Source organism: Rhipicephalus microplus, chromosome X, assembly GCF_043290135.1.
Source record: "Rhipicephalus microplus isolate Deutch F79 chromosome X, USDA_Rmic, whole genome shotgun sequence".
Classification (NCBI taxonomy): domain Eukaryota; kingdom Metazoa; phylum Arthropoda; class Arachnida; order Ixodida; family Ixodidae; genus Rhipicephalus; species Rhipicephalus microplus.
In genome coordinates this window covers 109,268,392-109,295,086 of record NC_134710.1, presented here as the reverse complement: position 1 = coordinate 109,295,086, position 26,695 = coordinate 109,268,392, and the positions used below count along the sequence as shown (strand labels likewise).

Below are 26,695 nucleotides of genomic sequence, written 5' to 3'. Positions count from 1 at the left end.
CAGGTATTGTTCCTTTGCGTCCCACATTTGTGGCCGTTTGCTTTTGGTGTGCTCTAAGGATCATTTGAAATAACTGATTTGCCGTCAAGTATGACCAAGTTACTGAGAGCTACATGCCATTAAACAGTGCGTATACTAATAGGGACTAGGAAGCATGTCTGAATTGTCGAATCTTTCTCATTAACGAGTGTAAAATTAATAAGCTTTTACTGTATATATATCAGTGCAGATTTGAGTAACTAGATCGAACTTGCTCTTACATCAAATGCTATATATCCACTCGCTACCTCTTTAATACCATTCAAAGCACAAAGTTAGTGACGAAATAAGAAAGCAACACTTTATTATCAAGTTTATTTGGCTTGCAGTGGCACATCTGTTGCCCTGCCCACATTTTTCTCAGCGCCATCATGTTAGTTCAAGCTGTGATTGTAGAAAATTCATTTGCTTGATTATTTCACGAAAGCTTTTTCTCGAGCGTCCATGCTCGAAGATTGCCAACTCCAGCGCTAGAGCTAGAACACAAGTGTCCTTAATTCCATTTTATGTGTGTAATAGCTGCCGGAAATGTGGGACCTCAGAATTGGTATGTGGATGTGTGTCAGAAAGGGAAGTTTGAAAGCTTGAAATGATTAAACTTGACATCTCCCATTGTGCAGCTGAATGTTTAAGTCATGCTTGCTTTTGACTTCAGCCTCAGTTCATAATTGATGTAGTTGGCTTCCGCTCGATTTTGGCTCTCCACCATGCTTTGTATGTCATGCTTGCTTTTGACTTCAGCCTCAGTTCATATTTGATCTAGTTGGCTTCCGCTTGATTTTGGCTCTCCACCATGCTTTTTATGTCAGACTAATATTTTAAACATTTACACTTTGTTATGCTTTTGTGGAGACATCCGCAAACATTGTTATTTTTTTCTTGCACATTGCATATTTACTCCACCTTCATCCACAAAAGCCATTCTAGGGAGTTAGTAGAAGTTGGTGTCCTAAAAGTATTAAACAATATTGTTTGGAAAAAAGTACTCTTAAGAGAATGAACATGTTTAGGGTCTCTCTCTCAAATTAAACTTTATGCTCTTTAAACACTCTAGTCTCTCGCGCTTCTGTGATGTCATTTAGGAAGTGATCCTCGATAGTTGATGACATTTTTCTGTATCTTGTTCTGACACTCACACATGACTAGGAATTCGATGCCAAATACAGATAATCTTCAATATCTCCTACACTGTTCTTAAATATGCTTTTTGGACATTTACATGTCATACTTGTGAGAGGGGCAAATTATGGTAGACAATTAGATCACTTTTTATGGGTAGGGGATTGTTGGCTTTTATGTGCCTGTCATAAAACTTGCCCTCTGTAAAGCCTGAAGCTATAACAAATTAAAAAAAAAAAAAGATTGTTTTATTGAGGTGTAGCATCAGTGTGCTATGTACCTTTCCACTGTACACTCTGTCCTGCAACCATGAAAGGGGGCCACGCTACAGTTTCGACAATTAAGGGAAGAGTGCACGAAGAGTAGGCTCTAAAGCACTGTTTCATTGTTAGCTGTCATTTCTCTTTTCATCCATTGTTTGTTAAAGGTAAATGTTGGTTCACCTGTTGTGCTAGGCCGAGTAGTTTAAATTTACGTTTTGATGAAGCTATAACTACAGAAGATTACGCGTGTATTGAGCCATTGCCATGAACGTAATGCACTGCTGTCTGGAAGATGATGATATGAATACTATATTCTTTGGTGGAGGCTGATGGCAAGAAAGCTGTGCATTTATTAATGTATTTATTACCTGTGCTACCTCTATGAGCTGTATTTAGTTCTGTTTACCAATGCCTATATATAAAAAGGTAATTAGTGAGGTATAATTTGCTTTATAGCATGGGTTCTCAGACTGAATTCCGTGAAACTCTGAGGTTCCGTGAAGGACAGACATCTTTGGGTTTTGTGAGTGACCAGGATGAATGCAACCTATCCCTGTTTTACCACTATGAGCAAGTAGTTAATTTATTTGAACTATCAAATTTGCATTGCATTTTGCATTGAATGAAGTCATCGAATGCCGCATTCACACATCGGATGTTTGCAGATAGCGAGAGACCCACATGGTAGCAGGAATAAAAATTCGTCATCTAGTGCGCCCCTTGAAACTTGTTCATATTGTGGACTTGTGTGGTGACAGAAAGTGAGGAGTGCTGGTAATTTACGCTCATGAGTGTTCGGACCAGTTCAAACGACATTAATGGTCACCTCAGTGCCTTATTCAGACTCATGGCATGTCGGCGTCAAATGGCACAGTTTTCATACACGGTTATTTTCCACCACTTTACGTCAGTTTTGTAATCAAAATGCACAACGACCGCTTTGATACATGTAAGAGGTGTCGCTTTGTTCCGGCTGTGGACTATATATCGTAACCCAGAAAATGAATTGAGTTCTCTGTAATGCTGCATAAGCAGTTCGATCTGCAAAAAGTGATGTGAAGATCCAACAATGTGCCAAAATCTAAGTGCCGTTAATCCGTTTTTTTTTTACGTCCCAAAGTGATCAGAGATGCTGCCGTGGAAAGCTGTGGATAATTTTGACCTAATGTGCACCGACATGTGCAGTACACAGGCCTCTAGCATTTCGCTTCCATAGAAATGTGACTTCCGTTGCTGGGTTCAAACCCATATCTTTTGTTTCATGATATGTAAAGCTCCTGTTAAGTTTGTGCATGTGTTTGTGCATGTATTGTTTGTGTGCATATGTTCTGGATATACATGTGTACTTTTGCTAACGTTATATGAGGCCATTTGTACAGCCACATAGTCTGTGCTTCAAAGATATGATGCAGTAGCCTGTGAGGTTAAACAAGGAATTTGTAGAGCACAACGTAATGTTTCATTTTGTGTGTGTAGTGCATTGAAAATTGGAATGAAATGTCTTTTGTAGTACCCAAGCACATCTGTATGCATGCACATACATGTGTATGTTCACACAAAAAATGCCCATATGCTAGCATATAAACTTCAGTGTAGTGCAAATTGGAACATCATCTGACTGTGATGCACATAAATGCTGTACAATAGAAATGGAAGCTGCTATCACAGTGTTGTTAGGTTGGGTTGAACAATGGGGTACTGTTGAACAATTGGTCCATCTTTTTTGTCCTCCCTTCTTCCTTCTTTTCCGGGGTAGTGGTATGCTTTGGTTGCCACTCAGCAAGGTGTGGACTCAACTCTGTCATAACATGAAAAAGTCGGGCAACAGGTTTTTAAAAATGCACTACCTGTGGAACTTCGACATGCCAACTTTACTAGCAGAGTGTGTGCAACTAAAAATTTCAAGGTTGGAGGGCACGTGTAGTTGGCACCCATAAAGGTGCTATTACTGCATCTGTCACTGAGTGGGAGGCTAGCAGCCAGCACTGTCATGTACCATTACGATGGTACCCGACTGGCAGACTGCTGACATGGCTACCATGAACGGGTTCTCTGGGACTAAGTGTCCTAAGCAATTATGTTGCATTCAGTGGTGTTGCTGCATGCATTTTCAGCCTTCTAGCCTTGGTTTCACATGCACCGATAGCGAAAAATCATCATGTTACAGTTCTGCATGTAATAACATTTTAGGTTATGGCTTTTGGAGAGAGCTTGCTTTTTGTATCCCATTGACAATTATCCCACTTAAGGGAATACATTCAAAACCACTTTTAACATTCAGGTGCTATAAAAATGTCATTGTTATAACCGATAATTACTTAATCAGGTTGGGAAAAGCACACATGCATGCAAGCATGTGCTCATTCTACACACACACACACGCGCACGCAGATAGAGAGAGAGAAAGAAAGATGGTGTAAGCAGCAGTGCTGACTGTAATCAGCGTTGCCGATGCTCCCCTTGTCCTTCTGACTGCAGATTTTATAGACAACAGTGGCTAACCCACGCACTCCTATCACATGCAGCAAGCACCAATGATGGTTTTTTCATAAGCTGCAATCTGCTGGTAGTTTGGCTTGCCCAGTCTGTGAAGATTACTGACAGCAGTAGCAAACGAATGCTTACCTTCAATCCCTCCCAATCTTCGACGTGTTGTTTAACTCCCCTTTCTCCGGTCATGACTGCTTGTGCAGTTAGCATGTAGTGCTAGCGTCCTTCCGAACAACCAAACTTTATTGCAGAGTGAGATAGGATCTCTTACACTGAGCAGTGTTTATATATAGTCCACTTGTGTTCAGAAGGATGGAAGGTTGACAGAAGGTAGATGTGGGAGATGGAGTGTGTGAAGATGACGGGGAAAGCTGGCTCTGTTTCATGTACTTTTCAGTCTTCTTGGTACTAAGATGGGTGTGCCGACTCTCATATATTTTTGTTTTCTGGCATTTGAAACCTTTCTTTTCTTCTGCTTTGAGCAAATAGCAAGTAGCCAAATTTAACCATTATAAATAATAATGTGGCATTGTAAACATTATATTGGTCAGTTTGAGGTGCCATAGAATGCATACAGAAGGTTAATGTGCACTGGCTGCTCATTGTGATGTTGGTAAACCCAGTGTCATTACAAGGTGATTTTACTGCAGTTTTGAATGCTAAAAGTGACATCAATACTGTTTTTTATTTTTGCACATATTAAGATAACTTGAGTCCATAATTACAGTACAAAGCCTCAATTTCTTGAGAGCCAGGGCAGCACAACACCATTTAAAACACCTGTTCAAAGTGCATGTCAAATGCACCATGGCTTCAGATATAGAAAAGGAGAAGTGTCACCAAAAGTGAACGTGGTTGGGACATTCCCACGGAGGTGTTTAAAGACGATATAGCTCGACAATGACTGAAAGAAGACGGGCACGCATACCCCTCCTGTCTCATTGAATGCTGAATGGACCCGGGTTTTGGCAGTATGCCCATAATGTATACATACTTTCCAATGGCATTTTGCACCAAGGGATTACCACAACAGGTCTCGAAGAAACGGTCGGATTGAAATACAACATCACTATTTGCCTCATTGTCAAGGAAAGGACGTGCCATAGCGTAATCGTCAGGTTGACTACGAACTGAGAAATCTTTAAAAGTGACAGAAATTGTTGTTATACGGGTTGTAAAGTGGTCCTTTCTGTTATCTTTTTATTTATTTGTTTAAATACTGAGAAATACTGAGAACTGAGAAATCTTCAAAAGTGACAAATTTTTTGTTATAAGGGGTGATAAAGTGGTTCTTTCTGTTATCTTGTGAGTGAGACCAAGCATGTTCCTGATTATGTTATTTTAATTTTGTACTTTTGCATTTTCAGACAACCATCGTGAAGTATTTAAAAGAAATCAATGAAGCTCGGGAGACAACTGCACATATGGCTCAGGAAAACGAAGAAATCAAACAGCGTGTTGCGTCTGGAAAGTTCAAAGAGAAAGGCATATTAGAACTGAAGATACATCAGCCCAGTGAAGCAAAGAAAACTGCGGAAACTTAGGCTGTTGTAGGCGAAAAGTAGATATTGTATTTCTCTACACGTGCTTCGTGTAGCATTAAAGTGGAATTTGTTGATTTTATGTACTGTTAATTTATTGTGCTTTGAGTGGCACATTACTTACAATAACTGTTTCATGTTCAAGTAGATTATCGTGTACCCTATACATCTCTGTATAGTATATTTCTTTTTGTTTTCTGGAAATGTTAATAAGTGTCACAGTACAAAGAACACGGATGATGACTCAGTGTCTGTGACATTCTGTTGCCAATCACGAGATGTCAGGATAAATCTGTGATTGCTACAGCTGCTCTCCAATGAAAGTGGAATTGAATTGCATTTATTTTGCTTATTGCATTAAAGATAACCATCTATAAAAAATTCAGTCCACCCCCAACATTTCTTCTAGCCACCCCCTCATCCCTTTCTGCACGAAGTGCACTTTTAAAATGTGCAGGTTTTTCATAACTCCTGATGTAACTCTGATTTTGTAACTGTTTGGGCTAAACTAAAATGTATCAGCTGAGTGAGTGTTGGCACAGGATGTGCAAGGTGTGTACTATGTTTTGTTGTCAGGTGCAACATTACAGAAGCTAGCGAGACTTCTTGAGATGCATGCGTTCGTGCCGAGGAATAGTTCAATGATTTTTACTCCCGTAATGTGATATTTCTTTTTGGTTTTAAATGAAGATGCCTTGTTCCTTAGGAATGAACTAGCCCCATTATTTGTACGGTTCTCAATAGGTTGTTCTGGATTGCTCAGTGTGTCTTTATTTTGTTATCATGTCTTCCCATTTAATTACTGTACCATGCAGCCTGAGCCAATTGTGGTGGCCACGTTGAAAATGATGAAATTCAAGCATGAGATGTGTGGAATTCCTGTCCGAACTACTTGTGTAGCTTCCACAGCATTGTACTTTATGTATGGAATGGGAGTATAGATTCATTGCTATGAAAACCTTGGCTGTGAAAACAAATGTCACTTTTGTTTCCTATGTTAGTTGAATGGAAAGAGGATATACAAACTGTGTAACATGAAACCATTGTCTTGTACTATACTGGAGAATCAGGATTTCATCATTAAAAAGTGATAAAAGTAGTGTTCAATAATGGAAAAGAGGTAACGTGAATAAAATGAAAATTTAGCTTAAGTTCCAGTTCAGGTTAAAAAATTGATGGGAACGCTTGAATTATTAGTAGAAAAAAAACAACTAAACAGATGAAGCGTCTTTCAGGCTCTAGCACTATGTGTGTAGGAAAACTGCACTACCACCAGCCATCTCAGCTGATTCTGTTTTACATGTTTTACACCTGTATAAAAAAAAAAATTGGGTTTCATCTGCAAAAGCTAAGATATTATGAGGCACGGTAGCTCCGAAATAACCTCATAGTTCTCCGGAATAAGACATAGTTCTGTGAGGTGTAGCTAAATCTCATTGCACGTGTGTTTGTGCATTTCGCCTCTGTCGCAATGCCGTCGCCATCGCCGAAAATTGAACCCATGTCTTCGAGCATAACAGTGCATCACCTTCGCCTCTAAGTCCAAGAGCCCAATCTACTCATGGCATGTCCGTCACTGATTACTTCCAATATTGTGCGCGTGGTCCTCCCGTGTGCACAGCGAAGAGTATAGAGCCACGCAGCTGCTCCGGCCCGGCAGTATGATGTGCCCACACGTACGACGCGTCTGGATGGTGCTTTGCATAAACAAACCTAGACAAGCGGCTGGGCAGTGAGCGGGCGCATGAAGTCACCGTGCCCGTGCACGTTTCCCCTACATCGGGCTTTACAGGCTAGAGCCATGATGTGATTATGACGCAGGTCATAGTGGAGGGCTCTTGAAATTTTGACCATCTGTGTTTCTAACCGAAAAGAAGATCCCTCTCTCGTCTGATATTCCGACCGCTTCATCGCCCGATACGTAGAAAAATGTGCTCCTCAAGGGACTCTAAAGAACAGTGGCGTAGCCAGGGGGGGAAGGTTTAAAAACTGCTCTTCCCCCCTGAAATTTTTTGTTATACGCCCCCTCCCCCCCTTCCACTTACCCAACTTATTTTTTGTCACTTTGCGCTGACATGATTAACAAACTAAGTGCTGCTACTATTGCAATATCATTTGTTGACGCTTTTACAATGAAAATAATGTCTGCATACGGAAAAACGTGTCGCGGTGTTTCTCAAGGCTTAGCACTTTGTGAGATTTTGGGCAGGAATCTCAGCTGCGAGTGTTTTAAGTTGGTTAGGTGACGAGATTAGTGCTTAAGCAGTAGTCATACTTGTACCCGCCACAACAGATCTTGCCGGAATCGATCACTATGCAATAATTTTCAATAGGCAGAGGTTCGTTTTAATGGAAAAATCCAGACACAGTTCCAAGGTCTGATAGGCCACGTTCAAGCATATTACAGTGCGACTCTTGGTGCGTGCCCTAAGATGTACTCAAGCCAGAGAGTAACATTTCTGTAGATCATTTTCATAATTGTAAAGCTAGCTTTCCATCTATGCAGTATGCCTTACTAATGGCGGCAAGTGACTTTCTGCAAATGGAGTGTTCAAGCGCAGCTTACTTGCACTAAGACATGGAAAATGTAGGTTTAGATTTCTCTACCTAATGTGCGTAATAGATGAGCCCCAGCGTGTTTAACTAGGACCTGGCCTCCATTTGAAGTAGGACAGGTGCCGCCATTAGTAGAGCAAAAATGCAGTATCGAGAACGGCACTTGCTAATTATGAAATGGGTCTATTGAACCTTTGCACGTTCTGCTAACATCTAAACACATGCATGCACGCACACATGTGCGACAGAATATTCGGTTTATACGCCTAACTTGGCTTGTATGCGAGTGTACAATATATATATATATATATATATATATATATATATATATATATATATATATATATATATATATATATATATATTACACCCTAACGACTAAAGGCACTCTGAAGTGTTGTCTAGTGACTAAGGTGCAACACAAGTACACGTGTAGGCCAATCACAGCCTTAGAAAGGCCTACTAAAATACTTATCATTTAACTTAGGCTCATAAATAAAAAGATAGTGGTCATAAACCTAAAGCAGTGTAATGAAAAATGCAGTGCATGCAGCTGTAGCGAGCACAAGCTTTATTGTTCAACACTGTGGCAAACAGCGCAGGAATAAGGAACATAAAACTGAAAAAAAATATACGACAAATTGTATATATCGATTCACTTCTTTTGTTCGTTTTTTTACATTGACATGATTAGAAGGGCACACTGAGCAATTTCTGCAACTAGCGACATGTTGCAAGACAAGAAAAGCTCAGAATGGAGAAACGTGGATGGTGAACGGTTACCACGTAAAATTATGAGCAATATACATAGTAACTAATTTTCTACAATAAATGAAAAACTCTGTGTAAGCAATGAATGTCTCACGCAGCAAACAGACGCATCACATAGCGGAATACTGTTGATTATCTTTTTCATTTGACACGAAGAATATCCTGTGCATTATGTGTCATATGCCCCATATGTTACGCAAAATTTGCGAGAATTGCCACATGCAAATTTGGGCAGTTGCACTGCCGTTCACACCTTTCGTATCTGCCTCTGCAAGTGAAAGGTGCCATTGAAGAGCAATGAGTAGGCAAAGGGAGAGAACGGAATGACTCTACCATGCTGTCAAAGTGATTTTCAGCAATGTCTCATACAGTTCAACTTGCTTCCTTACAGCTGGACGAAAAGTAGCACATACTGATTTTACCATGACCATCTTTCTTAATACCCGCCAGGGTGGTCCAGGGATTATGGTGCTTCATTTCTGACCTGCAGGTAGCGAGATCGAATCCCTGTCGTATTTTCGTTGTAGGTGAAAATGCTTGAGGCCCGAGTACTTTGGTTTACATGCATGTTAAAGAACCAATGTAGTAAAATTTCCAGAGCGCCCCATTACGAAGTCTCGTAATCATATTGTGGTTTCTAGTTGTTAAACCCCATCAATTGATCATTAACAACTAGGTTTTTACTTCTGTTTTTTCAGAACATCTTAATACAAGAATAACTTCAGTGAACTTTCCTTCTTGATTTTAGCAGGAGCCTATGGTTTATATTACACACACATTCAGCAGAAGCCATCTACGTTCCCGGTAAATAACAGAGAGAATGTCTTCTGGGTGGACTTTTATTTCACGTTGGATGTTAAAAGAGCGATGTCAAACAATTTTTTACTTGTTGTAGCTCTCAAGTAAAACTTAAGGCGTCTCAGCGCTGAAAAAAAGTGTTCTGGTTCAGCTGTGCTCACTCCCAGAATCTTTAGAAGATGGTAGATGTTTGGGAAGGATAACTCTGGGCAATTGGCAACCGCTTGCATCACAGACATGCTCAGCGTTTCTCGCTTCTCTCGCTTCCATTTCGCAGTCCATACTGCTGACTCCCCTTGCAATGCCGAAGTTGAGATAAGGTTCGAGTACACATCAGCTAACTTCTCTGCAGTGGGAAGAGTGGCAGATTCGAGAATATTTTGTGGCAGAAGCAAAGAAAGCGTCTTCAAGGGGCTCATTCACAACCGCGAAATGGCTCATTGCTCGTTCAAGTCCAGCAGCAATGGAAGACGACGAAGCTGAGAGCAAAAAGCTTCGCTTAGAAGAGAATCTTTTCAACAATAAAACATCAAATTTTAACCTAAGTGATGAAGAAGACATGAGCAAAGAGGAACCATTTTACGTTGGTTGCGTATAAGAAGAAGCGGGCAGAGGGCATTCCAGTCGTCTTTCACTTTCCAGAAACTAGCTGAAGGTGCTAGTTTCTGGAAAATGAACCCTAATCGAGTGTCATCTGAAGTAGTTTCCGCTGCTAAAGAAAAAGTGCAGTCATTTAGAACGACCAGAGATGGAAGCTTCAGTTTCAGCGTTGCTTCCTTAGCTTCTGCAAAGTGTCTTCTCCTGCTTTCGAATGTAGGCGACCTGGAAGTTAAGCCTTTCATCCCAGAGTCGTACTATCGGAAGGTTGGGAAAGTAAAGCATGTGCCTCTACAGTATTCAGGCGAACAACTACCAGAGTACTTGAGACATGCAGGTGTTATATCAGCGTGGCGGCAAATGAAATATTACCGCCAGGAAGATGAAGCAGTAACGTCGCGTCCACTTCACACAGTGATACCGACTTTTCGAGATGACCGCCCGATTTCAGGAAGAATCTACTTAGGATTCACCAGTCATCCAGTGAAAGAATATCTTAGTCCAGCACTTCGGTGCTATAACTGCCAGTGATTCGGACATATGGTGAAAAGTTGCCTTAACACATGCCGGTGCAAGATCTGCCGAGAAAAACACCACCATAAGGAGCGCAAGTGAGTTCTTCAGCCTGTGTGAACTGCGCAGGTAATCACGCTGCCTCATATTTAGGCTGCCCGCAAAGTAGAGCTGCTGCAAAAATGCGTTGGCATGAGCTTATCCATGGAAGAAAACTGCGCCCCGATAAACCCTCTCCAAACCTTGAGATTATTCATCCTGTACGTGATCTACCTCAGCGCACACCGCAACAACAGCCAAGAAACACACCAAGAGAACCGCCTAGAGCACACCCGAGAGGCCACTCACGAGAAGTACATTCAAGTACCCCAACCTACGCGTCAAAGCGGCAAACGCCCACGCGACCTCAGCCGGAAAGTAGCAGAACCGACAGCGCCAGTGTTCGCCCAAGCTACAACATCGAAACATCACATCATTCTCAGCAGGCCTCAGAAACAACCATTCAATGGTGACCGTGCCTCTGCATCAGTCATACAATTGACTATACCAATGCTTTTTGCAGCACTTAAAGCAATCCTGCTCTACTGGAAGCAAACAACTTGCCAGAAGTAAAAGCCCTGCTGCCTCTGTAAGCACTATTGTGTCAACAATCCGGGTTAAACCTGCAACAAGTAACATATCAATAAGCGCTATAAAAATGTCTCCATGCAGTGGCGTAGCCAAGGGGGGGGGGGATTCAAATCTCCCCGAAATGTTTAGTCTGGTACCCCCATCCTTGCAACTTAGCCAACTTATGTTTTTTGTCGCTTTGTGCTGACATGATTAAGAAACTAAGCGCAGCTACTATCACAATGTAATCCCTCGACGCTTTTACAATGAATAATGTCTGCATATGGAAAAACCTGTCGTAGTGTTTCTCAAGGCTTAGCACTCTGTGATATTTTGGGCAGTAATCTTGGCTGCGAGTGTTTTAAGTTGGCTCGGCGATGGCATTAATGCTTAAGTGGCGGTCATACTTGTACCCACCGGAACAATTCTCACCGGAGTCGATCACCACGATAATTTTCAATAGGCATGGGGTTCGTTTTAATGGAAAAATCCAGACACAGTTCCAAGGTCTGATAGGCCGCGTTCAAGCATATTGCAGTGTGAGTCTTCGTATACGTGTCCTAAGATATACTCAAGCCAGAGAATAACATTGCTATGGAACCTTCACACGTTCTGCTACCAGATAAACACTCACGCACACACACACACGCACACAACAGAATATTCGGTTTTTGCACCCAACTTGGCTTGTAGGCTTGTATGCGAGTGTACACTATATATATATATATATATATATATATATATATATATATATATATATATATATATATATATGTATTGTTACACAAGGCAAGGTAACTTAGTGGGGGTTTTTAATGGGCGCTGAGTCCGCGATCACCGTATGATGATGACGATCTCCACCGCCATGGCTCGTACCCACTCAGAGGGATCGCAGTGAAGGCAACGTCGTCTTCATTCTCTACCCGCGCTTCCTTTGTTTTTCCTGGTAGTGATACTTCTTATATTCCTCCGGTCTCAGAGGAAGCCCTCTGGGTGAGTCATTCTTGCATCCTTCGTGTAAACGGCTTCAGGCGGGCAACATGCGTCACCTCTGTCTCGTATGAACGTCGGCCACTAGTGGTGACACGTGCAATTTCATAGTTGACCTCGCTGAGACGATGGAGTATCACGAAAGGACCGGCGTAGTGTGCCAGTAGCTTTTGGCTCAAGCCACGTCTGCGTATTGGGGTCCACACCCACACTAGATCACCGGGGGCATAGGTTACATGCTTATGTTGACTGTCGTAGCGAGTTTTAGAGGACTCTTGCGCTGCCAGTGTACGTAGGCAGGCAAGTCGACGTGTCTCTTCCGCACGACACAAAGTTTCCGCAATTGTTAAATCGTCATGGACGACAAAAGGAAAGATAGTGTCCAGCGTATGTCGAGGTGAGCGAGCGTAGAGCAGATAGAAAGGGCTGTAGCCTGTCGTTTCGTGTTTCGACGTGTTGAAGGCGTACGTGACGAATGGTAAAACTTCATCCCAGTTTTTGTGGTCGGAGGCGACGTACATTGACAACATGTTGATCAACGTTCGATTTGTGCGCTCGGTGAGGCCGTTAGTTTGTGGATGATACGCAGTTGGTTGTCGGAACTTGGAGGCACACAAGCGAAGTAATGATTCGACAATATCAGCGGTAAATTGTCGTCCACGGTTACTTATTATCACGCGAGAAGGTCCGTGTCGGAGGATGACTGAATGCAACAGGAACTCCGAAATCTGGTCTGCCGTGGCGGAGCATAAGGCAGCCGTCTCCCAGTACCGCGTCAGGTAGTCGGCGCGTACAATTATCCACCGGTTACCTTTCGAGGAGCGTGGAAATGGTCCCATCAGATCAATGCCGACCTTTTCAAAAGGAGAACCGGGAGGCTTTACAGGTTGCAGGTGACCAACTGGACCCGAGGAGGGCCGCTTGTGGCTCTGGCACTGCGTACAGCTGGCCACGTAGTTCTGAATTGTCTTGCTCGGTTTCGGCCAGTAGAACCGCTCTTTCGTGCGACTAAGTGTTCGTGCGGTGCCTAGATGGCCAGAGGTGGGGTCATCATGCGTGAGACGCAGAACAGACGTTTGGAGGGACGCAGGAACAACTAGCAGAAAGCGGGCGCCCGTCGTGGACAAGTTTATCTGGTAAAGAAGACCATTTCGGACGCAGCTTTCAAGCTTGGGTCATTACGCTGCTCAGCGGCGAAAGTCACGGCATCGGGAAAGCCAGACGACAGAGAAGCGATAAGGTGGTCAAAGTTATCGCCTTCACAATCTGTCGATGGTAGCGGCATTCTCGAGAGGCAATCCGCATCAGCGCGTAGACGGCCAGTCTTGTATGAAATGGTGGATACATGTTCTTGCAAACGAATGGCCCATCGTGCGAGGCGGCCGGATGGGTCACGAAGGTTGACCAGCCAACACAGGGAATGGTGATCTGTGACGATAGTGAACGGGCGACCATAGATGTATGAGCGAAACCGTTGCATGGCAAAGACTACCGCTAGGCATTCCTGTTCGGTCACTGTGTAGTTGCGTTCAGGCTTGCTTAAAGAACGACTTGCGTACGCCACAACGTGTTCCTTCTTGCCAGAACGCTGAACGAGAACGGCACCGATACCATTGCCACTTGCGTCTGTGTGAATTTCCGTGGGCGACGAAGGATTGAAGTGCCGAAGTATTGACTGCGAAGTTAACAAACGCTTCAGCTTGTGAAAAGCGGCATCGCACTCGGAGGTCCACTGAAACGGGCTGTTCTTGCGTAGAAGGCTCGTCAGGGGGTGAACGACATTCGCAAACTTGGGTACGAACCGGCGGAAGTACGAGCAGAGCCCGATGAAGCTACGCAGTTGTTTCGCAGATTTAGGACGCTCGAACGATTCAACGGCCACTGCTGTCTTTTGTGGGTCAGGTCTAATGCCATCTTTGTCGACGAGATGTCCTAACACCAATGTCGGTCGCTCGCCAAAGTGACATTTTTTTTAATTCAATACAAGACCAGCTTTTTCAATGCAGCTGAGCACGATGTCTAGGCGAGTGTTGTGCTCCTCAAACGTACGTCCAAAAATTACGACATCGTCAAGGTAACACATGCATATATGCCATTTTAAACCACGCAATATAGAGTCCATAAATCTTTCGAATGTCGCAGGAGCATTACATAATCCGAATGGCATAACGTTGAACTCGTAAAGTCCGTCGGTCGTAACAAATGCCGTCTTTTCTTTGTCAGCTGCGTGCATCGGAATTTGCCAGTAACCTGATCTCAGGTCGACAGATGAAAAGTAGGACGCGGAATGCAGGCAGTCTATAGAGCGTCATCGATGCGCGGCAGTGGATAGACGTCTTTCTTGGTAACAGAAATTAATCGGTGGTAGTCAACGCAAAATCTCCACGTACCATCCTTTTTCCTCACTAGAATGACAGGAGCAGTCCACGGACTTGCCGATTCCTGTATTATTCCCTTTTCCAGCATTTCTTGGACTTGCTCGTTGATGATCTTGCGCTCCGATGGTGCCACTCGGTAAGGTTTCTGCCTAATGGGATGCGCCGACTCGGTGTGGATCTGATGACGTATCCGGGATGCTGGGATTAAGGGTCTTTGGCTGTATTTAGAAAAATCGAACACTTTCGAGTGCTTAGACAGAACGTCGAGCAGTGTATGACGTTCGCTTTGGTCAAGTGACTTGCTGACCATTTGTAGCGATTGGGCATCTTCTGAACCTTCTAAGCCTAGATGTTCATTTTGGCTTGTAGCATCAACAAGCGCAACCAGCGTCGTACATGATTCGGGTCTAAATACTGCAAGTTTCATGCCACGTGGCAGAATTGCAGGCTCCATGGAACTGTTCATTGTCCACTCACCTGCCCGTCCATCAACGACTGACACTATACAATGGGGAATGAGAATGTTCTTTTTCAGGCATGCCGAGGGAATCGGTTCGAGCGTAGCGTCAAATGTGCCACAGTTGTTACTGGAACATGTCACGAGAACACACACAGCAGAAAATGCAGGAACGACTGTATCCACGGAGACGAAAAAGATGCATTCCTCCGGACAGGAATTTTCCAAGAGCGCCGTTGAGAAAGTACCGTGTATAGAAAGATGCCCACTTCTGCAGTCTACAGTTGCCCCACACTCACACAAAAAGTCAATACCCAAGATAACGTCATGTGTAGACCGTGGAATAACCGGAAACTCTGTGCAAAACACCTTGCCACACAGCGAGACGTCCACAGTACAATATCCCACCGGAAACAACACGTCACCGCTTACACCACGAAATGTCACCCCACGGTTCAGGCGAAACATCACTTTTGGTCCTAGCAGGTTCTTAAAATTTACACTCATCACCGAGACTGTCGCGCCTGTATCCACAAGTGCCATAGTAGCCACTTCATCGACAACTACACGAACTTTGTTCTTCAACATAAACGCTGACGGGGGTATACCTGTAGATAGCACCTGTGATCTTGCGGCTTCACCCCCACTGGCCGCACCGACTGGTTTTCCGGCGGCGGTGTACGTGCGCGTCGCCGTGGCGACGGCGATCGTGGAGCACGGGGAGCTGGTGGAGGCGTCAAACTTCGATCAGAGGCCGGCGAGGGGTAGCGTGACCCGGTAGGTGCGCGTGGTTTCCGTGACGTGGAGTATGGCAGGTCGAAATGTTGGTGATACATCTGCCAAGACTATCGCTGATATGGGCGGTGGTCACAAAAACGTGCAATATGACCCGGGACGCCACAGTTGTAGCATACCGGAATTGGTCGAGGGGCGCGTGGCTGCTCAGAGTAGCGACTCCTTTCGGAAGGCTTGGGATAGTGGCGCCGCCCTTCAGGGGCACTGTAGGCAGTCGATGTTGAGTAAACAGGTGGGCGAAAACTTCGTTCATAGTTTGGAGGTGGTTGACGTGGGAATGCAGCTTGCCGTGTGCCTTGATATTCATAAGCGTCTGCTGCGTTGATCGATGGTTGCCATGGTGGAAGAGAAACAGGAGTCCGCACACGTTCTGGTTCGTTTACGTACACGTCCTGAAAATCGCTGGGGCGATGATAGGTCTGCTGACATCGAAGCAGCTCTTCTCTGACGATCTGCCGTATGGTCAAAGCAAGGTCGTTAGGCAGCACTGTTTCAACACTAGCCACAGTGGGGACGTTGGACAGGCGGCCGAATTTCGGAGAAATTCGTCGCATCTTGAGGGATTCAAAGGTACGACAGTGCTTCATCACGTCAGACACGGAGTTCAAGCAGTCTTTCCCAATCAAGAAATTCTACACGTCTTCGGCTATACCCTTGAGAACGTGTCCAACTTTGTCTTCTTCAGACATCCTCCCATTCACGATCTTGCACAGCTTCAATATTTCTTCAATGTATGTCGTACATGTTTCTCCTGGAAGCTGTGCCCTCTGAAACAATGTCTGCTCCGCGCGTTTCTTCTTTGCATCCGAATCACCGAAACACTTCTGCACTTCATCAACAAAACGTTCCCAAGTCGTGAACATGTCCTCGTGGTTCTCGTAGCACATGAGGGCGGTGTCAGTTAACGAGAATACGACATGATTGAGCTGTTCGTTTGAGTCCCAGCCATTGCTTCTGCTCATCCGCTTGTAGTTCTTGAGCCACACGTCGACGTCTTCTCCTGAGGTTCCGCCGAAGTTTGGCGGCACTCGGTAGTACGGCACAGAACCCATCGGAGTTGGCCTCGAAGCGTTGGATGGCTGCTCTTGGGCCATTACGATCGGCGAAGGTGGAAGTCCGGCGATGCGGCGGCTGCGACGAAGTCCTGGTAGTGAAGCTCCCGTCTTTGGGTTCGTCCTACCCAGCACCTCCACCAAATTGTTACACAAGGCAAGGTAACTTAGTGGGGGTTTTTAATGGGCGCTGAGTCCGCGATCACCGTATGATGATGACGATCTCCACCGCGCCATGGCTCGTACCCACTCAGAGGGATCGCAGTGAAGGCAACGTCGTCTTCATTCTCTACCCGCGCTTCCCTTGTTTTTCCTGGTAGTGATACTTCTTACTTGTTATCAATATATATATATATATATATATATATATATATATATATATATATATATATATATATATATATATATATATATATATATATATATATATATATATATATATATATATATATATACATACATACGCATCTTTATTACGCCCTAACGGCAAAAGGCATATCAAGTGTTGTCTAGTGACTAAGGTGCAACACAGGCACACGTGCAGGCCAATCACAGCCTTAGAAATGCCTACTGAAATGTTCATCATGTAAGGCTCATAAATAAAATGATGGTGGTCATAAACCTAAAGCAGTGTAATGAAAATGCAGTGTGGACAGCTGTAGTGAGCATAATCTTTATTGTTCAGCACTGTAACAAACAGCGCAAGCCTGGAACATAAAACTGAAAAATATACGTCAAATTATACATATCGATTCGCTTTATCTGTTCGTGTCTTTACATCACTAGAAAGGCACACCAAGCGATTTCTGCAACTAGCGACGTGGCGCTCGACGAGAAATCCTCAGAATGGAGAAACATGGGTGGGCATGTTACCTCGCAAAATTACGAGCAATAAACATAGTAACTATAATATTTTACAATAAATGAAAGAAACTCTGTGCAAGCAATGTCTCACGCAGCAAACATGTAGACACATCACATAGCGGAATACTGTTGATAATCTTTTTCAATTGAAACGAAGATTATTCTGCGCATTACATGTCATATTATATGCCCCATATTTTACCCAAAGTTTGCGAGAATCACCACATGCAAATTTGGGTAGTTGCACTGCCATTCACACCTTTTGTATCTGCGTCTGCAAGTGGAAGGTGCCACTGAAAAGCAATGAGTAGGCAAAGGGAGAGAATGGAATCACTCTGCCATACTGTCAAAGCGATTTTCACCAATATGTCTCATACAGTTGAAATTGCTTCCTTACAGCTGGACGAAAAGTGGCGCATACTGGTTTAACCAAAACCATCTTTTTTACTTCCCGCCAGGGTAGCTCAGTTGTTATGGTGCTCAATTGCTGACCCGCAGGTAGCGGGATGGAATCCTTGTCGTATTTTCGTTGTAGGCGAAAATGCTTGAGGCCCGTGCACTAGTCGGCTAAACTAGTCCATTCAATGGTTCGACGAGAGGCCATTGCTCCAAACGGTCACTGTACGTGTCGTTCACTGTATTTAGAGCACTTCTTACAGTACTGCCGCGCCTCCGTGTTCTAGTGGCAAAAGGTACTCGGCTGCTGACTCGCAGGTCTCGGGATCGAATCCCAACTGCAGCGGCTGCATTTTCGATGGAGGCGAAAATGCTGTAGGCATATGTGCTCAGATTTGGGTGCACATTGAAAAACCTCAGGTGGACTTCATTTCCGGAGCCCTCCACTACAGCGTATCTCATAATCATATGGTGGTTTTGGGACGTTAAACCCCACATATCAATCAATCATTCGTACAGCACTTTTACTTACTCTCCTCACAACCATACACATGAGGGGGGGGGGGAAATCATGGGACTTGATGTATTTGGGTGCACGTTAAAGAACCCCAGGTGGTCGAAATTTCCGGAGCCCTCCACTACGGCGTCTCTCATAATCATATGGTGGTTTTGGGACGTTAAACCCCACATATCCATCCATGGGACTTGATGTACATGTACACCATCTGTTTAAACTACCGCCGATAGTGACGTCACAGAAGAAAGCTGATGTCTTCCCCCTCCCCCCTTAGGGTTGTTGTGACCCCCCCCCCCCCTAAAAAAATTCTGGCTACGCTCCTGTCTCCATGTTCCAGTGGAATGCCAACAGTCTTCGAAGGAAGTGTGCTGACTTCCGTAAACTCCTTTTGCAATATAACTTTCCAATACTTTGAATCCAAGGGGCAGAAATGAATGACGATTTACGCCTCTCCAACTACGTGATATATAAGTCATATCATCAAAGTGGTCTAAACAGAGTGCATCTGTGTGTCAGAAAGGACCTACCTTCTCACCAAGTTCACCAAGTGATTCGGACTTGCCGGAATTCATCGCTTTTAAAGTATCCTTTGGTGAGCAGTGCATAACAGTGATTAACCTTTACCTACAACCTTCAAGCCGCATATCGGTGGAAGAGCTAACAAATATCTTCAATATTTCTAATTCATATACATTTGTATGTGGGGACTTCAATGCGCGCAACGTAATCTTGGGTAGTGATCGATGTGATGCACGTGGGAATGTTGTTGAGTGCGCCACAGGCAAATCCAATTTGACTATTTTAAATGACGGCTCCCCAACTTTTCACCATGGGCATAATTACTCGAGTTGCATAGATGTTACCATGTGTTCCCAAGATCTAGTGAATGGTGTGGGATGGACAATGGGTGTAGAATCACATGGGAGTGACCGTTTTCCCATCCTTATAAATCACCCCTACTTATGAAATGACGACATCAGGTGCTACAGCAAACTGTCGAACTGGAAAACATTTCAGTAACGCCTCCCAAACCAAAATAGTGAACTTACGACAATTGAAAGCTTTACTGAATTTTTGCAGGATAACGCGAATAAATGTACTAAAAAAGTTCTGATTCCAAAAGACTATGCTGCAGTAGACGGAGAGTATGAACATCTAAGAGCCATCACACGACGTTTTGAAAGGGCATATTGACGAAGTCGAAGTTTAGAAGCATACAAAAATGCACAGGAAATCCACAGTGTAATGCACAGATGACTAGAAAATTTAGGTAAACGACGCTGGCGTGATTTTTGTGGCATGCTCTCTCCCCACACACCTGTTCCAAGAATTGGGCTTGTAATTCGAGCATTTAGTGGCCCTGTATCACAGAGCTTCCCATTTCGTGCTCTAGCTGTAGCTTTGGACAAACGGGAAGTTGTAGTAGCAGATGAATTTTGTCAACTTATCAGTAGGCCCGTCGCATCACAATGTGCTTTATTTGATAATTCTGTCGCGTTAGCCAGCCAGAACATTAATACTTTCAATTGGGCCTAGCATCATCAACTAGACCCTGTATTTACATTAAGTGAGCTGCAATGTGGTGCAGCATCATGTCAAAAATCGACCTCTGGAGTGTATGGCATTACGTACAGTGTGCTAAAGAACCTTGGGCCAACAGGCACAACGATTATCTCAAATATTTACAATAATCTATGGACGCAAGAAATCGTACCCGAGTCTTGGAAGTTAGCTCGCATCATTCCGATCCTCAAACCGGCTAAGACGCCTTTGAGCCTTGAATCCTTCAGCCGAATTAGTCTGTCAAGTTGTTTACGTAAGGTAATAAAAAAAAAGATTAATGCGCGACTTCAGTGGTGGTGCAATAGAACTGGTGTATTCTCCAACTACTTAACAAGTTTTAGGAAACAGAGATGCACAATGGATGCAATACTGGACATAGTAACGTATGTGTAGTATGAACGCGCCTGTGGTAGTTTGACGGTAGCAGTGTGTGATAATTTGACGGTAGCAGTGTCCTTAGACATCAAAAGGGCATTTGGCCCAGTCAGTCATACTCATGTTCTGCTGAGTATGTTGGAACTAGGACTGTTCGCCAGGTCTTTGCAGCGGATCTCTAAATTTTTTTTTTCAGGTCGCAATATATTCATTCAGACGAGTGAAGGAAAGAGTGCGGAACACGACGTCAGACAGGGAGTGCCACAAGGAAGCGTACTCAGCCCTTTTCTTTCCAACTGTGTTATGGATGATTTAGCAAAAAGACTGCCTTCTAGGTTGAAATACTCCTTATATGCAGATGGTGTGTGTATTTGGGCATCTGGAACAGACGTTCGGTTAATGCGAATTGCATTGCAAGACAGCATAAATATTATTGACCACTTTTTAAAAGAAAGAGGAATGGTTCTGTCGCACGCAAAGACAGTTGTATTGCCCTTCACCCGTAAGAAGTTAAAAAAAAAAACTTCAATCTTAATTTAGAAGGAGAACCACTGATGACTGTGACACAGCATCGGTTTCTCGGAATAATACTTGATAGGCAGCTATCATGGGCACCTAACATAAAGAAACTCAAAAACAAGGTGAATTTGCTTGTGAATATACTCCACAGAATGACTGGGACATCATGGGACGGATCTGTATCATCCATGCTCGCTGTTCATAATGCTTTAATACGACAAAAAATTGCATATTCTGCAGCAGTCTTACACGGCCTTTCCCGCACTTCGGAGATGCGACTTCAAAGACTATAGTTAGCTAGGGGATTGCGCGTCTGCCTAGGTGTTCCACGAGCGACTTTTAGCTGACTTGTCATAACAGAGACTCGAAACCACCCTTTCCAGTCATGACAACAATCGAAACATGCCGCAATTTTTTTTCGCTTACAGACGCAACACAAATGACCGCCCATTGGAACTGGAGATTTTACGAAGGGATAAAAGCAATGCTCATGAAGAAATACACAGTAATCTATTATATTCCCAAGAAAGGAATTTTGGAGCTCTGAAGAGAACTATCCTCCATGACTGCTTGCAATACCAAGCATCGAATTCTCAGTAGATGGCGTTATCAGAAAAAGAGACATGTTCATCCAAGCTGCTCAAGAACTAGCGCTTTATCAGATACACGTGTGGTATCCAGGATACATACACGTTTACGCAGATGGCTGAAGTATTACAACGTCTTCAACATCAGCATTTAATATACCACTGCTCAATATTCAGGAATCATTTAAATTATGTCGCACGACGTCATCTACTACACCTGAGCTTTTTGTTATTCTGTATGCTATAAAGTTTATAAACTCGGCAGCAGACGCGAAAAAATAGGTACTTTTCAGCGATTCACAGGCCGCATTAAGATCACTCTCCAGTACAAACACGGCAGTAATTAGTGATAGCATGGCATATAAAACGCTGAAACAGCTCGCCTAAGCAAGCAAGGCGCAACATGAGATTATATTCCGTTGGATACCTGGCCTTTGCAACATTCCTGGAAACGTAGCTGCCGATGAAGTGGCACGACAAGCACATCGTAAAAATGTTGCTGTTGGTTTACCAATTTCGAAAAATGAATAGCGTTGTATTATAAAGGCTACAACTTTCAGAATGACCAGAACTGCTTTGTTTGACCAAAGTACAAAGAGCTGTGATTTATATCACATTGATCTATTCATAGTATTCGAAATTACGCTAGCATTAGTTAGAAGTATGGAAACTCTTATTCACCGGTTGATGCTAGGCACCGCATGCACAAAACATTTTTTGCACAGAATTAGCAGAGCTGAAACTCCTGAATGCAAATATGTATTTATAGATGAAGACGTATGTAACCTACTCATAGACTGTCCACATCATTACACGCCGAGACGCCGTCTAAAATCGGAACTGTTGGCATTAGACTGCAGACTATTTAGCATGAAACTTCTGGGCCCGTGGCCAACTGGAGTTTTACAGACGCGCGCTTTAAAAGCGTTAACACGTTTTTTACAAGACAGCGGAATTACTGAAAAGTACTAAAAATAATGAAGTTTCATTTGTATAACAAATGTACTTATTATGTGCAGTATCACGTGACACCCATCATATGCGTGTACTGAAGGGAATGACGTGTCGACTGCTTTGTACACACGAGCGAATACATCTTCATAAGGACCAGACGTTTGCTCTGCGGTTTTGTGCTGGTTGGATCGAATATTAACGAGGGACATTATCAGAGACTTCATTCGTTGACTTTTGAACGTTTCCTTATCATTGAGTTGTGATATGTGCGTATGTGTTTTTGCATATGTGTGCTCGAGTGTTCTATTTTCCATGCACTGCTTTGTATGTTTTCCTTTAGGATACATGTTCAACTTTCACTCAAGGGCTAAGGAGTAGCCGGCGCCATACTTGTGCGCCAACATCTCCTTATATATCATATCAATAAAAAAGCGCTCATTTAACTTATCTTATGAATAGTTGAGAAAAGGCCCGTAATACTGGAAGCCTAAAGTGCTCTTCAACGCTAGCCACAGGCACGTATTCTTCGATGAAGCTGCCTACCAGTGACAAGCGGCATACTCATTTTCGTCAGTTGCCAAATGTACACTGGGAGCATGGTCGCCTTTTGGGATATAATCACCAAGCGTTATACCGCATGACGTTTCGGCGCGACCACCGAGTCTCTAGAAGGGCGCTCGCTGATCGACCCAGGACACGAACTACCAAGCAATACTTGTAGGCAGTGTATTTCAAGGGGTTGACTTCGTATTGCTAGGAAGCAACGCGCTCAGCAAAGTTCGGGCAGTGACCCTGAATGCGAGAAATGAGAACTTCACCGACGATACATGTATACGCTGGTAAAGTTCCACCTGAAACACTAGCGCGCGTTTCTCGCCTGGCGGAAAGATTTGCGGGTATACATTTCCTCCGCTTCTCTTCAAGTGCCGGTAAGGTCTCACTCACCCAGTATTTCACTCGGCGCGCGATATGTCTCACGTTTGTGATTGCACCCATACAAAAGGCTGGTAGTTTTTGTCGCGATGTAATGAAATACCCCAAACGTGAATGAACGCGGATGAGTTGATGGCAGCAATGAAATTCCAGTGACTCGCATCAGAATGCCCGAAACAGACAACCAACAGGCATGGACGGTGCACAGTAGAGCCCTTAAGTAAACTCGTGTTGCATGCGCTGGCAGTTCTCATCGGAGTTCATGCGTTCTGAGAAATGGATTATGGTACACTATACTATGAACAACTGCGGAGTTCATTTCTCCATCACTGGTGAACCGATCCCTGAAAATTTTGCGTGGTTTCAGGGTGTTCCTGTTCACGCAGGTGTAAGTGCTGGAAACGTGAATGCACGTATGCTGCGTGGTGAAATATTCTGTACAGTTCTGAATCTGTTGACGTAAAGAGAAAAGTCGGCTGCACGCTTGCAAACAACGGAAGACACCTTGCCACAACGCTATCGTTTCAGGGAGCCGAGTGACGAAAGCTACAAAAGAAAACGAGAACATTCCGCATTTTTTTTGCGCGTATTCAAGTGTTTTATACCGCACGCAGCGACAAAGCTAGTTTTATGTGAGTAGGTATAGTTCGGTCGCATGTGCACTTTTGATTGAGACCAAGTGAACATTTCTCATCAATGAGTACCTTGCCCTCGCAGATTGCACAATAAAACCTCTACGATTGGAGTACTTAATTGCTATCAAGTCACAGTGCAACTGAAAGTCTGCCCGAAAAATAATGTGTGCAAACTCGTGTTGCCAACGTGCAGCATATCTTACAAAAATTACTTATTACGTGCCGCAAGCATTCTCGGATGCTAGCAGTAAAGTAAAAACAAAAAAAAGTTGACTAAAAGCTACCACTGCGTCAGGGATCCTTGACATACAGAGATTAACATAAAATCATTCCATAGGCATGAAGTCACAGACATTGGCAGTACGAAATTCACTCAGCAAAGTATAAAGCAACACCAAAATGTAATTATGAATGTACAAAAACATGCTGCGCACACCTCTCAGTTCTTGTTGTAAGCAGAACCCTCCTTGACCTGCGAAACGCACTTCGCCCCGACGAGAACTACGCCATCTGCGCTGAACAGAGATCAGTGAATAACGATGTCTTCTCCGATGGGGCGCGTCATCGCAACAATGCGTTTTCGAAGACTAGTCCATTCCATGGTGCGACGAGAGGCCATTGCTCCAAACGGTCACTCTACCTGTAGTTTACTGTATTTAGAGTACTTCTTACAGTACTGCCCCGCCTCCATGGTCTAGGGCGAATGTACTCGTCTGCTGACTCGCAGGTCTCGGGATCGAATCCCGGCTGCAGCGGCTGCATTTTCGATGGAAGCGAAAATGCTGTAGGCCCGTGTGCTCAGATTTGGGTGTACGTTGAAGAACCCCAGGTGGCCTACATTTTCGGAGCCCTCCACTACAACGTCTCTCATAACCATATGGTGGTTTCGGGACGTTAAACCCCACATATCAATCATTCGTACAGCACTTTTGCTGACTCTCTTCACAACCATAGACATGGGTAGAGGTGGAATCTCAGGACTTGATATACATGTATACCATCTGTTTAAACTACCACCGATAGTGACATCGCAGAAGAAAGCTGATGCCTGTCCCCTCCCTCGGCGGGTAAGTGTGACCCCCCCCCCCCCCTTCCGGAAAGAATTTCTGGCTACGCTCCTGCTAAAGAACAAAATGATTGTTTCGCGTATTAGTAAAGTGCAACTTCACAATCCTGGAAACACCACTGTTACCGTGACAAGACTTTTGGTAAGCAAGAAAACACGCGAAAAGAAAGTGCGGGGGAAGACGCCACCGTGAGATTCCCGCACCAAACACCGTGACGTAGTAAATATCGAAGGCCTCTACTGAGTTCTACGTAGCTTCTGCTGGATAAAAATAAAGTATATTTTCATCTGTGGGTGCCATAGACCTAGTATACGAAGTTTCGGGAAATTTCATCGATCCAATGTCGCGAAAATACGAAAAATGCGCTTTGAAGTTTGATGCGTCACGCATGAAGATTTCGGCGCGAATTGAAGAAATGAAACTTCAACCTTAATTTTCTCCACCAGTAATGAACTTAAAACAGTGAAACCTATGGTATTAAGAGTTCTCAGAGTGCAATTCATCAGTCTAAACCAAGTCGTTATTTTTCTAGTGTCCTTTTAACGTTAGCCTTGAAATAGAGCTCCGGGCAGTGTTTAGACGAAGACGATGATATAGCATTTCCAGATGTCGAGGAATTCTTAATGAGAGTATTGTTTTAAGATAAGGACCGATTGAGTGAAAGAAGGCATAATGATGTGTCGGAATGTACCAGAGTCTCTTATTTTCTACCAAGCGCAGGTTTTTTAGACATCAGATTTGGTGAAATAAGTACGTTTGTAATTATGGTGCAGTGGTGCAACAGCTGCGTCAATTTGATAAAATTCTTCATTGTTTCGTCGAGCTGCGCCAAAACCATGAAACTTGTTGAAATTGTGCCACGCTGTGCCAAAATGCCCGAGCAGCCTCAGGTGCGCTAATTTGTGGGAGAAATGGAGACCACGTTGGCCACTTGCAGTTTGCATATTCAATCCAAGCGTGCAAACTCTAACCCTAAAACACGATGCAAGATATATACTAGTTAGGCGAGAACACGTGCAAAACCTGATAGACCAGATAAAGTACCAATGCCGAGCGTGCATCGGTCCACTGACCGCAGCGGATACCTATCGGCGAAACGCCGTAACTTCAAGATGAAAATGCGTGGCCGTAGCCACCAACCATTCGCGGAAGATATGAATTTCCTTCTCAGCGAACGCGGCAATGGCATCCTAGGAAGTAAAGTTTAAAATATATGCCTCGTTTTCCCGCACGCAAACAAGCTCGACGTACTGCGAACGCTGGCGTTGCCAGCCACTACGTTCGTTCGCAGAACAACGGCGCATAGGACATTTTTTC

General features: G+C 43.9%; 2 protein-coding genes across 2 annotated transcripts in view; one reads left to right on the top strand and one right to left on the bottom strand.

The window, feature by feature from the left end:
- Positions 1–5,534, top strand: part of mRpL52 (mitochondrial ribosomal protein L52) — a 28,093-nt gene extending 22,559 nt beyond the window's left edge. Inside the window, exon 5 of the mRNA XM_037427451.2 lies at positions 5,279–5,534. Coding sequence (XP_037283348.2) covers positions 5,279–5,455 — 177 coding nt within the window. The 3' untranslated portion in view covers positions 5,456–5,534. The remainder of the gene's footprint in view (positions 1–5,278) is intronic.
- LOC119176760 (carboxypeptidase M) overlaps positions 1–26,695 on the bottom strand; it is a 112,755-nt gene that overhangs the window by 50,790 nt on the left and 35,270 nt on the right. The gene's annotated exons all lie outside the window — the stretch shown is intronic.